The sequence below is a fragment of the Macaca fascicularis genome, chromosome 1 (assembly GCF_037993035.2).
Source record: "Macaca fascicularis isolate 582-1 chromosome 1, T2T-MFA8v1.1".
Classification (NCBI taxonomy): domain Eukaryota; kingdom Metazoa; phylum Chordata; class Mammalia; order Primates; family Cercopithecidae; genus Macaca; species Macaca fascicularis.
The window spans coordinates 125,016,499-125,029,746 of record NC_088375.1 but is presented as its reverse complement, the minus strand read 5'-3'; the positions used below and the strand labels follow the sequence as shown (position 1 = coordinate 125,029,746).

General features: G+C 44.7%; 1 protein-coding gene across 5 annotated transcripts in view; it reads right to left on the bottom strand.

Moving 5' to 3' along the window:
• Positions 1-13,248, bottom strand: part of SORT1 (sortilin 1) — an 89,627-nt gene that overhangs the window by 7,143 nt on the left and 69,236 nt on the right. For all 5 annotated transcript variants that reach the window (XM_073999923.1, XM_073999926.1, XM_005542475.5 and 2 more), the window contains 6 exons: positions 10,910-11,012; positions 10,404-10,572; positions 8,508-8,698; positions 6,551-6,740; positions 1,186-1,302; positions 175-283 (listed from right to left, as the gene is read on the bottom strand). In XM_073999923.1, the coding sequence (XP_073856024.1) occupies positions 175-283; positions 1,186-1,302; positions 6,551-6,740; positions 8,508-8,698; positions 10,404-10,572; positions 10,910-11,012 (879 nt within the window). The remainder of the gene's footprint in view (positions 1-174; positions 284-1,185; positions 1,303-6,550; positions 6,741-8,507; positions 8,699-10,403; positions 10,573-10,909; positions 11,013-13,248) is intronic.

The following is a 13,248-nucleotide window of genomic DNA, read 5'->3' as shown; positions in this document are numbered from 1 at the left end:
TGGGTTATGTGACCCATCCTTCATGCTAACAGCTTCCTGTGCAAAGGGAAGCCTGACAGAAGTAGTTTGACCACTTTGTATCAGTAACAAAACTCTTGATGTTTTAACTTTGATATTTCTTGGCAGAACACAAAATCCCATTTGTACCTGAAAACTAGACCTATTTTAACATACCTGTTTTTCCGGACTCAAAAAGTTGCTTGTGCATTTCTTTTTCAAATCTTTTACTTCTCTAACTGGATTCACCCCACCCTGGCATTTGTCTCCTGGAATTTTCCGGTACCTACCAGGCAGAGAAGATTATTTGGTAACAGAAGATAAGGATGTATTCCTGGGTCCCTGCCTACTTCTTGGAAACAAGATTTGAAAAGCTGCCAAAAACCTTCCCATCCTTACATCATCTTTCAGGTCTGGGGGGATGTCCACAGGGATGTTTTGGGGGTATTTTGTGTAGTTTCAGGCCTCTTAAGCAAACTAAGCATCTCAGTCCCCTGCTGTCAGAAACATGCCTGTTCTTTCTACCTAAGAGACTGTGCCAAAGAAATGTGACCTGGAAAAAGGTCATTAACAAGTGGTCCAAAATGGGAGAGGGGAATTATCAGGGGAGGGAGGTAATGAGGCCCCTCTAGAGCAGCACTGTCCAATATGGTGGCTACTTAAATTAAAATTGATTAAAATGAAAATTTCAGTTCCTCCGTTACACTAGTGTCCACAGCTACGTGTGGCTAGTGACTATCATATTGGGCACAGCAAATTACAGAACACTTCCATCACCAAAGAAAGTCCTATCAGACAGAGCTCTGCCTGGCCGTGCCTAAACTGTGGCAGGCGAGTGATGGACATTCATGGTGGATGGGACGCTTCTATCGTTCTGCCTGGGGGTCCCTCGCCTCTCCTCCCTTCCTGGGGGCGGTGGGCGGGAGGCAGGGGTGCAGGATCTGGCCGAGCTTGTTCTCCTGCCCTCTGCCTCATGGTGTTGGTGGGGTTGAGTCCTCTGACACCAAGCACCCATGGCTCACCTCCTGTAGTTGACCCTCGAGGGAGGCCTTCACATCCTGCCCCTCCCCAACCCCTCCAAAAATAGTGTTCTAAAGTAGGGCTTGGATCTCAGTGTGGAGAGAAGCAGCTTTCACTCTGAACAAGAACACCTCATCCATCATGACAAGGGAGAAAAGGCCACCTCACCCATTTGTTGTTAGGTGTTCTTCTCTTCCGTACAGACAAAACTCCAGGTCATGGCCCTTCAGTTCTGGCTGCTCCACACACTTGGAGTCATTTTCTGGACGGTAGTAGCCAAAATCACTGCAAGAGTCAGCAAATAAAGTACCTTTCAAAGCAGCTGGAAGACAGTAAGTGACTAGCAATGAAGGGTTATGTGGGCAGTGGATGGTTAACATTCCAGTCTTGGGTTGTTAGAAAGTAGCTCAGGAAGGCCTGTGACACCTCTGAAGGAGGTCGATTTAGGAAAACAGATATGGAGAAGGCTTTTTTTTTTTTTTTTTTTTTTGAGATGGAGTCTTGCTCTCTTGCCTAGGCTAGAGTGTAGTGGTGTATTCTTGGCTCACTGCAACCTCTGCCTCCCGGGTTCAAGTGACTCTCCTGCCTCAGCCTTCTGAGTAGCTGGGATTACAGGTGTGTGCCACCATGCCTGGCTAATTTTTAAATTTTTAGTAGAGATAGAGTTTCACCATGTTGGTCAGGCTGGTCTCGAACTCCTGACCTTGTGATACGCCCGCCTTGGCCTCCCAAAGAGCTGGGATTACAGGCGTGAGCCACTGTGCCCGGCCAGAGAGGGCTTTATTGAGGAAAAGAAGCTTATGGGTCAGGCCTGGTGGGGTAGGACTAGCAAGGGCCCCGAGGCTGTGCACTGCAGGCAGCTCAGGCGCAGGGAGGGGACTAATGCAGTCTGCAGAGGGGTGGGACTCACAAAGAAACCTCAGCATCAGCAGCAGCTCTCAACTCAGGGATATTTGGCAATTCTTTTCTTTTCTTCCCCCCCGCTCTTTTTTTTTTGAGACACGGTCTTGCTCTGTTGCCCAGGCTGGAGTACAGCAGCATGAACACGGTAGCTTCAACCACCTGGGTTCAAGTGATCTTTCCGCTTCAGGCTCCCAAGGAGCTGGAACCACATGCATACACCACCATGCTCATCTAATTTTTTGTGAAGATGAGGTCTTGATGCATTGCTCAGGCTTGTTTTGAACTACTGGGCTCAAGTGATCGGTCCACCTCGGCCTCCCAAAGTGCTGGCATTACAGGTGTGAACCACTGTGCCTGGCTAATTTTTGTATTTTCTGTAGAGTCAGGGTTTTGCCATATTGCCCAGCCTGATCTCAAACTCCTGAGCTCAAGAGATCCACCTGCCTCAGCCTCCCAAAGTATTGCGATTACAGGCATGAGTCACTGCACCCAGCCAGTAATTCTTTTCTTTACCTCCAAATGTCATTATTATGTTGCCCTTGTGGTACACAGCAAATTTTTCTGTCTTCCCCACTTCTGTTCCTTTAGCTTCTTAGATAGTCTTTGCCTTCCATGTGAACACCTTTTTCTGTCCTCCATTCCACCCTGTCTCTCCAGAGTGCCACCCACTGCTCTCCTTTTCCTGCTTTCCCCAAAGAAACAACGTCTGCTGACAATCTCCAGGGCTGACTCCATGAGCATCCTTGGTTCCCCTCCTCTGACCTGCCCTGGGGCCTTGCTTCCCTGAGTATGAGGAGAACAATCAATCTCTCCCACTCAGCTGGCAGCATCTCCTTAGCCTGCATGTCTTGACCTTAGAAATTACTTCCTTAACCCACCTCTCCCTTACTACCCACATTTCTCGAAAGAGTATTTCTTTACTTGTCCTATTTTACTCATTTATTTTTTCTTCCATGCATTTTGGCTTTGACCCCTTCTGCAACTTTGAAAATAAGTGTCTGGTCCAGGTATGGTGGCTCATGCCTATAATCCTAGCACTTAGGAGGCCGAGGCAGGCAGATTACCTGAAGTCAGGAGTTCAAGACCAGCCTGGCCAACATGGTGAAACCCCGTCTCTACTAGAAATACAAAAAATTAGCTGGGTGCAGTGGTGTGCGCCTGTAATCTCAGTTACTCGGGAGGCTGAGGCAGGAGAATTGCTTGAACCTGGGAGGAGGAGGTTGCGGTGAGCCGAGAACACGCCACTGCATTCCAGCCTGGGCGACAACACCAGACTCCATCTCAAAAAAAAAAAAAAAAAAAAGAAAAAAAGAAAAAAAAAAAAAGAAAGTAAGTGTTTGCAATGTCCCCAAAGCTCAACAATCATCAAATTCAGTGGAGCCCTCTCTGGTCTCATTCCCCCAGACCACCCATTCTGCAGCATCGAACACACTGTTGTGCCCCTGCCCACCTTGGCACTGGCAAAGCTGCACTCATCTGTTTCTCTGCCCTCTGCTGCCCCTGCCACTGCCTGCTCTTCTTTCTTCCTAACCCATAAATGTAGTCTTCTGCCGGGGGCGGGGGGAGGTATAATGCATTCTCTTACTTTTTCTCTACCTGCTCTCCCTTAGTGATCACAACTATTTTTGGTTGCAACTAAAACTTCCAGGTTTTACCTCTCTTTAGTTCTAATCCTGTATTTCGAATACATGCTGGATATTACCACCTAAATACGCTGACAAAACCTCAAAGAAATAAGACGTTCAAAATACATCATGTTTTCTCCTTTGTGACAGACTCTCCTTATCATTTCCATATTTGTCCATGACATTACCTTCCTCCCCTCAGTAGAAAATTTAGCCTGAGGATCCTCCTTCTGGACCCTACTTACTTCTTTATCATGACTACTATGACTTCCTCAATGGCCTATCTTCCAGAACACCCTTCCTTGATCATGCTGTCGGTGTCTCTGCTTGTAGTAGTCCACTGGCATTGATGACCTGCTTCTTCCCAGATGCTCATGGACAAATTCTACCGTTTGTCAATGCTCAGCTCTCATACCACCTCCTCAACAAGGCCTTCTTTGACCCACTTCCTTTCAGCTCTACATGAAATATTCTCTTCCTTTTCTAAATCCCCATGGCACTTGCCACCTTCTGTTTTGCAACAAATTTTCCATTATCGCTTTTCATTGCCTGCACACAGCTGGTATTCAATGAGTATTTGGGGAATATATAGATGCTGCTTGTATTTCAAGGTTTTTCTGGTAAGTATTTAGGAGAGAGAGTATGGAGAACAAAATATGCTGAAGATATCACCCTTCAAATAACAGGAGGAAATTCGGGTAAGAGTTTTAGGTATTCAATCAGAAATTTCTGGATTTTTGTGAGTACCCTTCTCACTCATAAAGGACCCACTTCCCAAACATGTGGGCTCTGGAGTTGGGATGCCAGTTTCACATCCCAGCTCTGCCACTTCCCACGGGCATGACAGTCATATCCTCTCTGTTGTGAGGTTAAATGTAAATTGCTTAGGACAGTGTCTAGTATAGAGTTAGTGCTCAATAAATGTTAGCTGCTATCATGATTACTATATTATTATCGAATAGAATATGCTTCCAAGGAATTTGGGGCTTAATGGTGGAAGCAAACCTGTAAATAGTAGTTAAAACACAGTAAGTGCTGTAATAGGGGAACTCTGGGGGTCTAGATGAGGGAAAGCCCATCTAGTGGTGATACCTGAGCTAAGTATGAAAGGCTAAGTGGGAAGTCGCCAGACTTGGGGGTTAAGCAGGGACTGTGGAAAGACTTTTCAGGCAGAGGAAGCATCATGTGCAGTGGCATGGAGGTCTGAAGAACCACAGCATTGCTGGAGAAGAGCAGAAGCACATGTGAAGAGCCTGGCATATGTGGAGTCAAGGATAGGAGAGAACCCTTTAGAGTGTTACAGGTTCATCAATGACCTCCAACCCTACAGGAACACCAAAGGTGATCCTTACGGAAACAGAGAAGGGAGGACCCTTGATCATGCCACACACAGGTGTGAGCCATGCAGGAGGAACCACACTGGGTCAGACCTGCATTTTGGTCAGAACTATATTCTACAGTCACCTGCGATTTGAGAGAACATGACATGCAGGGCCAGGGCTGCTATCTGCTTCCCTTCTTTGTCCGAATCCTTTAGGATCTACTTTTATCTTGTGTCAGTATCTTTTACAGGTAACAAGTTTCATAAGATCATCATCTGTGATGTGAAGCAGTTCCTCTTATTTGCCCCAAAATTACCTCATTTAAGCTATCCAGGGACTCATGCCCTTATATAATCAACTAACCCGATGCCAGCCAAGTAACTAATCCTTAAGTCTGGATGGTCCTGAACTCTAGGGAGTCCACTTTGATGGCCTCTAAACCTTAATGGGACCATGACTATACTGATGTCACCTCTAGTCTCAGGACCAACCACCATCTCTCTGCCTCGATTCTTGCAGAGGATCCAAAACCTAGTGTCCGCCTGCCGAGCTCATGCTGTCAGGGAGTTTTCTTTCTCTTTCTTTGTTTTCGTTTGAGATGGGGTCTTGTCATATTGCCCAAGCTGGTCTCAAACTCCTGAGTTTAAGCAATCCACCCTCCTTGGCCTCCCAAAGTGCTGGGATTACAGGCATGAGCCACCGTGCCGGGCCTCAGGCTATTTTCTAAAGTCCAATTTCCTCTTTGCTCCTCTACCACTTCTTTTGGTGTTTTTGTCTTTATTTCCTACAGATTTTTGTTTTATTCTCTTCTTTTTTTTTTTTTGAGACAGAGTCTCACTCTGTCCCCTAGGCTGGAGTGCAGTGGCGTGATCTCGGCTCACTGCAAGCTCTGCCTCCCGGGTTCATGCCATTCTCCTGCCTCAGCCTCCCAAGCAGCTGGGACTACAGGAGCCCCCGACCACGCCCAGCTAGTTTTTTGTATTTTTTAGTAGAGATGGGGTTTCACCATGTTAGCCAGGATGGTCTCGATCTCTTGACCTCATGATCTGCCTGCCGTGGCCTCCCACAGTGCTGGGATTACAGGCGTGAGCCACCACGCCTGGCTTCTCTTCTTTCTTATATCACTTCTCTCCTTCCCACCACTGTCAACTCAGGATTTCTGGGGTTCGTTGCTGGTTCTGCCCATTAACTGTCTAATATGATTATATTATCTAATTATTAACAATTTTGGTTTCCTTTCTCTGTGCCTCAGTTTCCTTGATAAGAAGCAGCAGTTCTCCACTCTTGGAGAAAAGGGTTTCAATTTCTTTTGGGACAAGAGTCTCGCTCTGTCGCCCCGGCTGGAGTGCAATGGCGCGATCTTGGCTCACTGCAACCTCTGCCTCCCAAGTTCAAGTGATTCTTGTGTCTCAGCCACCTGAGCAGCTGGGATTACAGGCATGTGCCACCACACCCAGCTAATTTTTTTTTTTTGTAGAGACAGAGTTTCACCATGTTGGCCAGGCTGACCTCGAACTCCTGGCCTGAAGTGATCCACCTGCCTCGACCTCCCAAAGTGCTGGGATTACAGGTGTGAGCCACGGTGCCCGGTTGGATTTCAATATTTGTTAGCCTATAAGAAAACTGTCTTTCACCTCCTCCAACAGGGAAGGGGAGATAGAGAAATCTGAGGAATGCCGATACCAGAGAAAGTCCTCCAGGGAACAGAGGCAGATGGAGGGCTGCTTGGTCACAACATAGTCTCGACCATTCTGACACACGGATGACTTGCGTAGCCGCAGAAACTGTTCTTTATAGCCCAAAATGCAGCCATCTTCATAATCTTCAGGGTCTGTGGAGTGTGCCAGCCATATGGTATAGTCCTTCTCTTCACCTGAATGAGAGACAGACTGTTCAGGAAAAGTGCACAGCACAGAACCCACCCACGGGAGGCAGCTGCCAGGCTATAGGTAGAACAAGGAGAGGGAAAGTGGGAATGTCTGACTCAACCTATTCCTTCATTTTGGAATTGCAAACAGAAAGCTACACTAGTCTAGAGCCTACTAGCAATTGCATTTCCTCATGCCAAAAGAGTATTCTTTCCATCTCAACATCCATCTGAGGATTAGGAAAAACCCTACTTGTTTTGAAGTGGGAGCTGGATAGAAAATCTCTCAAGTTCCTTCCAAACTAAGAGGCTGTTGTCTGTGTGTCTTGCACACCTACGCCCTCAGTCAAGGAGCTGTCAGATGTAAGCAACCAGATATTTTCCACTCAGGGCCAGGGAGCTCTTTGTTTAGGACAAGATACTAATTAGCCAAGAACACAGGTTCAATTTCACCATGTGTTCACTGGCTTAAGGCAGAAGGGAAAACATCCTCTTCCTAGACTTCTAGCTCCAATTGACCGGCTCTCAAATGCAGATTGCTGATGAACCTAGTTTCTGGCTTAGTATGTCGTATCATCTACTGGAAAAACGACTCAAAGGCTGTGACCTAAAGACAGTGGATTAGGTTTTATCCTTCGGGAAATGAAGACCAGCATAGAGCCTGCTAAAGAGCAGGTGCCTAACAAATCTTTTAATGACATTAAACTTTAGGGGTAACTGGAAAACTGCCTGCTGAGGGGAGAACTCCCAAGCCAGCTTCTGTACAGACTACTGAATGGATTTAAATGACAGCGACCCTCAGGCATTAAATCTATTTGAACGTCTTATGGAAAAGTAAGGTCCAAACCAAGGGTCTGCTCCCTCAGGAGTCACTAAATCAACACACTGAGGAAATGAGCTCATGAGTCTCAAAGAACCAAATTCAACTAAAGTGTCTGGAAATGTTAAGTCTTTTATTGCATCATGCCAACACTTAACTACAGGTCATCCTTTTTCCAGTGTTTTCCTTTATCCCCCTTCTTTTTTTTTTTTTTTGAGATGGAGTCTTGCTCTTGTCACCCAGGCTGGAGTGCAATGGCACGATCTTGGCTCACTACAACCTCTTCATCCCGGGTTCAAATGATTCTCCTGTCCCAGCCTCCCGACTAGCTGGGATTACAGGCACCCGCCACCTCACCTGGCTAATTTTTGTATTTTTAGTAGAGACGGGGTTTCGCCCTGTTGGCCAGGCTGGTCTCGAACTCCTGACCTCGTGATCTGCCCATCTTGGCCTCCCAAAGTGCTAGGATTACAGGCATGAGCCACTGCGCCTGGCCATTCCCCTTATTTCTTATATAATGCCAGCACCTTTGTTTGGCACTGAGATCAGGGTTTGCTTGTGACACTTCGGGAACACTGTGTAATGAACATTATGAATCTTTTTCTGAAGCTATTTTCTGGTCCTTTAATACTGCTTAATGTTGAAATAATATTTTGTATATATTAAGTTTATTTTATTAATATCACCTTTCTTTTTACTTTTATAATGTAACTGACAGAATAATTTAAATGACATATGTGACCCTCATATTTCTCCTGGACAGTGCTAGCACCAAGGAGGAGGCTGTTTTTCTGATGCCATTCCATTACTTAATCACCCGCACAGAACATCTGTCAATCCTCTTTCATGTGAATATGCATCTGCTGATTCCAGCTAACAGAAATCAAACCATATTGATTATTTAGGAAAATAGGCTTAGGTTGCTGGTAGAAAAGGTCAAAGGAGACACTCACAGTTCCTTTCAAGGATATCTTTAAAATCAATGGTGTAGGAGACCCACTGGCTGGTCAGGAAAGATTCTGTGAAGCCCCAAATACTGATATTCATGGACCTCGCTCCAGGTTCTGAAGCTAGGCCAGTGAAATAGATGGGGTCCCTGGTGAACGTGTAGGTTTGCCAGCACTGACCTTCGTCTGTGGAGAACCTGAAACCACGATTAGAGAAAGATCATGACAGAGGATCCACGTATACTGGGAATTCAGAAAACCACTCTGGCTTTTTGACCCCAAACCAGACAAAAACCCTTACACATTTAGGTGATGGCTTATTGGCTGACAACTATTTTAATCTTTTTTTTTTTTTTTTTCTGAGATGGAGTGTCACTCTGTCACCAGGCTGGAGTGCAGTGGCACGATCTCGGCTCACTGCAACCTCTGCCTCGTGGGTTCAAGAGATTCTCATGCCTTAGCCTCCCGAGTAGCTGGGATTACAGGCACGTGCTACCACACCCAGCTAATTTTTGTATTTTTAGTAGAAATGGAGTTTCACATGTTGCGCAGGCTGGTCTCGAACTCTTGACCTCAGGTAATCTTCCCGCCTTGGCCTCCCAAGATAATCGGTGTGAGCCACCGCACCCGGCCAACTATTTTTACTTTTAATGTCTGTGGTTAACAGGATAAGCAAAAGAGATTTGTTCAGAGAGAGTATGAAAGTAAATATCTTTGCAGAAATTATTTCAAAGGAAAGACAGGAGAGTGACCCAGGTAAGAAGTGGCTTTTAAATTAATAAATTTAAGGCTGGCTGTGGTGGTGCACGCCTGTAATCCCAGCATTTTGGGAGGCTGAGGCAGGTGAATCACCTGAGGTCAGGAGTTCAAGAATAGCCTGACCAACATGACAAAACCCCGTCTCTACCCAAAAAAAAAAAAAAAACTCACAAAATTTAGCTGGGTGTGGTGGTGCATGCCTGTAATCTCAGCTGCTCAGGTGACTGAGACACAAGAATCACTTGAACCTGGGCGGCGGGAGGTTGCAGTGAGCCAAGATTGCACCACTGCACTCCAGCTTGGGTGACAACAGCGAAACTCCATCTCAATGAATAAATAAATAAATAACAATCAAATTATTTTATAAGAACTTATACTTCTTTTTTTCTTTGAGACAGGATCTCACTCTGTCACCCAGGCTGGAGTGCAGTGGTATGATCTCGGCTCACTGTGGCCTCGACCTCCTCAGGTGATCCTCCCACCTCGGCCTCCCAAGTAGCTGGAACCAAAGGCATGCACCACCACGTCCAGCTAATTTTTCTTTTTTTTATGGAGACAGCGGTTTGTCACATTGCCCAGGCTAGTCTTGAACTCCTGGCTCAAGCGATCCACCCACCTTGGCCTCTCAAAGTGCTGGGATTACAGGTGTGTGCCACCATACCCGGCTCAGAACTTATACTTAAGAAGTCATTTTCAATCTAGAGTGCTTGAACGCTTCCATAATAATTTTGTAGACAGAAAGAATATATATATATATATATATATATATATATATATTTTTTTTTTTTTTAAATTGAAATAATATTAGAGACAGGGTCTCCCTATGTTGCCCAGGCTGGTCTTGAACTCCTGGGCTCAAGTGATCCTCCTGCTTTGGCCTCCCAAAGTGCTGGGATTAAAGGCATGAGCCACTGCGCCCAACCCAGAAAGAATGTTTTTAAGAAGTGACAAATATGTTAGCTAGAGGCAATGAGACGAAAAAACAACGCCATTTTAAAAGCAATCCTTTCTAGAATCTTATCTATAGTTCTGTCAAATGCAAAAATTTGAATTATAGTCTGTAACATCCCCCCAATAAACTGAAGACCATCCCCCAAGTTGCCCTCTATGCAGACAATGTGTGTGAGATGAGTTCATGCATACTTAATCACATTGATAGGACGGCTGCTGTGCTCAATGGCCACAATGATGCCTCCAGAATCCAGGATGGTGTAATAGTGGGGTCCTTCCAGCATCTTTGTCCAGGAGTAACCCCCATCATCTGAGATGTACACATCTGGAACCATCACTGAGATGGCGTCCCCCACGCTACCTGCAACATAATCCGCCATCTCATCAGCACAAATAGGCAATGAAACAGAGAGCATTTACTCAAGAGAGAATAATTTTGAATGAATTTATTCTGATTATTTCCCATCAAGTCTCTTTTAGTAGGAAAGAAAACCACCAAAAACTTGGGAGAAGTTGTGTTGCTCTCTCTGATAAAAGCTGATGAAAAACCCAAAGTGTTGTTGTAATGTAAGAAATTCTACCAAAGGAATGTAAAAGCATCCACAGTGTTTTTTCTCAGAGCGTTCAAAGCCTGCGGCTGAGTTTCAGTGTGCTCAGCCACTGTTCCAGTTGGAGGCGGTGAGTGGGAGGTTTCTTACCATGAGCAATGACAATGCCTACGGCATTCGGCTCTGAGAGTGGGGCCATTGGAACATTCAGTTTCTGGGAGATGCTGTAGGAAGCATGAATATGAAGGCTGCACTGTGAAAAGAAACAAAAGCTTAGATTAGAACCAAAGATACGATTTCTTTAATCATTTCACAGAGCCCTTCCAATAAAGCTTTAAGTTAACCCAGACCTAGGTAAATGTACCATCTTAACCTTTTATTTACTATTTAGGTGTATAGTTCAGTAGTGTTAAGTATTTTCACATTGTTGTACAATCACATCTCTAAACCTTTTCATCTTATAAAATTCAGTCACCAAATAAGCAACAGTTCCCTACTTCTTCCTCCTCCCAGCTCCCAGAAACTACCATTTTACTTTGTGTTTTCTATGAATTTGGCTACTCTAGGAAGCTCATATAAGTAGAATCATATAATATTTGTCATTTTGTGTCTGACTTATTTCACTTGGCATAATGTCCTCAAGGCTCATCCATGTTGTATTAATAGCGTATGTCAGAATTTCCTCCCTTTTAAAGGCTAAATATTATTTAATTGTGTGTGTGTGTATGTGTATCCACACACACCCCACACTTTATTTACTCATTTATCTGTCAATAGACACAAGTTGCTTCCACCTTTTGGCTATCATGAATAATGTTGCTATGTACATGATTGTACAAATATCTTTTTGAGAACCTGCTTTCAATTCTTTTGGATGTATACCCCAGAACTGGAATTGCTGGATATGATAATCCTATTTTTAATTTTTTTTAGGAACTACTATGCTGTTTTCTGTAGCAGCTGCACCATTTTACATTTTTACCAAAAGTGCACCAGGGCTCCAATTTCTCCATATCCTTGCCAACACTTTTTAAAATAGTAGCCAACCTAATCTGTGTGAGGAGATATCTCATTGGGGTTTTGACTTGCATTTTCCTAATGATTAGTGATGTTGAGCCTCTTTTTATATGCTTGTTAGTCACTTCTATATCGTTTTTGGAGAAATGTCTATTTAAGTTATTTGCCTATTTTTTATTCAAGCTATTTGTTTGTTGTTGAGTTGTAGCCCAGTGGCATACTCTTGATTCTGAAATGTACTACAATATCTGGAAGCAAATATACAATTATTTCCTCATGGGTAACCTGCCTCAGTTTATTTTATTTTTGCATTACATCAAAGCCTCTGACCAATGTTTAAAGGCGGACTCCACACAAATAAACTTGATAAGCACCTGATATACTTCAGACACTGTACAAGATGTGATGGTAGTTGGAAATAAGATCCAGTCTTGTCTTTAAGAAACTGGTGTCTTAGGCTCCATGCCCACTCTCACAGACCCAGCCAAGTGGACCACTGCATCAGGCCAGCCCCTGAAGGCTAAGGGTAGCCCGCACCAGGTTGGCTCCTGCAGATTCACTTACCAGGCTCCAGGTGTTTCACCTGAAGACCCACTTACAAGGTCCACTCTAGTGGATTCCACTGCCAGGCCTGCTGCACAGGACCCAGCCTCCAAGCTACTCCCAAAGCCCAAGGCACCAGGCCCACCTACCTGCAGAACCTGTCAGTTGCCCTGCAAGAATCTCTGGATGAGCTACCTGGTAAGAGATTCCCCTGCTGAAGCCATCTGTAAAGGACTATGTGTGTAAGGGGACACATAGGCTGAAAGTAGAGATCAAAAAAAGATATTCCACACAAATGGTAGCCAAAAGAGAGCAGGGGTGGCTATATTTATTTATTATTATTATTTTTGAGACCAAGTCTCACTTTGTTGCCCAGGGTGGAGTACAGTGGCGCGATCTCGGCTCACTGCAAGCTCCGCCTCCTGGGTTCACGTCATTCTCCTGCCTCAGCCTCCCGACTAGCTGGGACTACAGGTGCCCACCACCAGGCCCGGCTAATTTTTTGTATTTTTAGTAGAGATGGGGTTTCACCATGTTAGCGAGGATGGTCTTGATCTCCTGACCTTGTGATCTGCCCGCCTTGGTCTCCCAAAGTGCTGGGATTACAGGCGTGAGCCACTGTGCCCAGCCAGGGGTGGCTATATTTATATCAGACAAAATAGACATTAAGTAAAAAACTATCACAAGGGATAAAGATAGTTACCACACAATGATAAAGGTGTCAATTCATCAAGAGCCTATAACATTGGTGAATATAAATGCACTCAACATTAGAGCACCTAAATGTATAAAGCAAACATTAACAAAACTGAAGGAAGAGGTAGACAACAATACAATAATAGTAAGGGACTTCAATACTGTACTTTCAATGATGGATCATCCAGACAGAAAACCAGTAAGGAAAGAGCAAACTTGAACACCACCATACA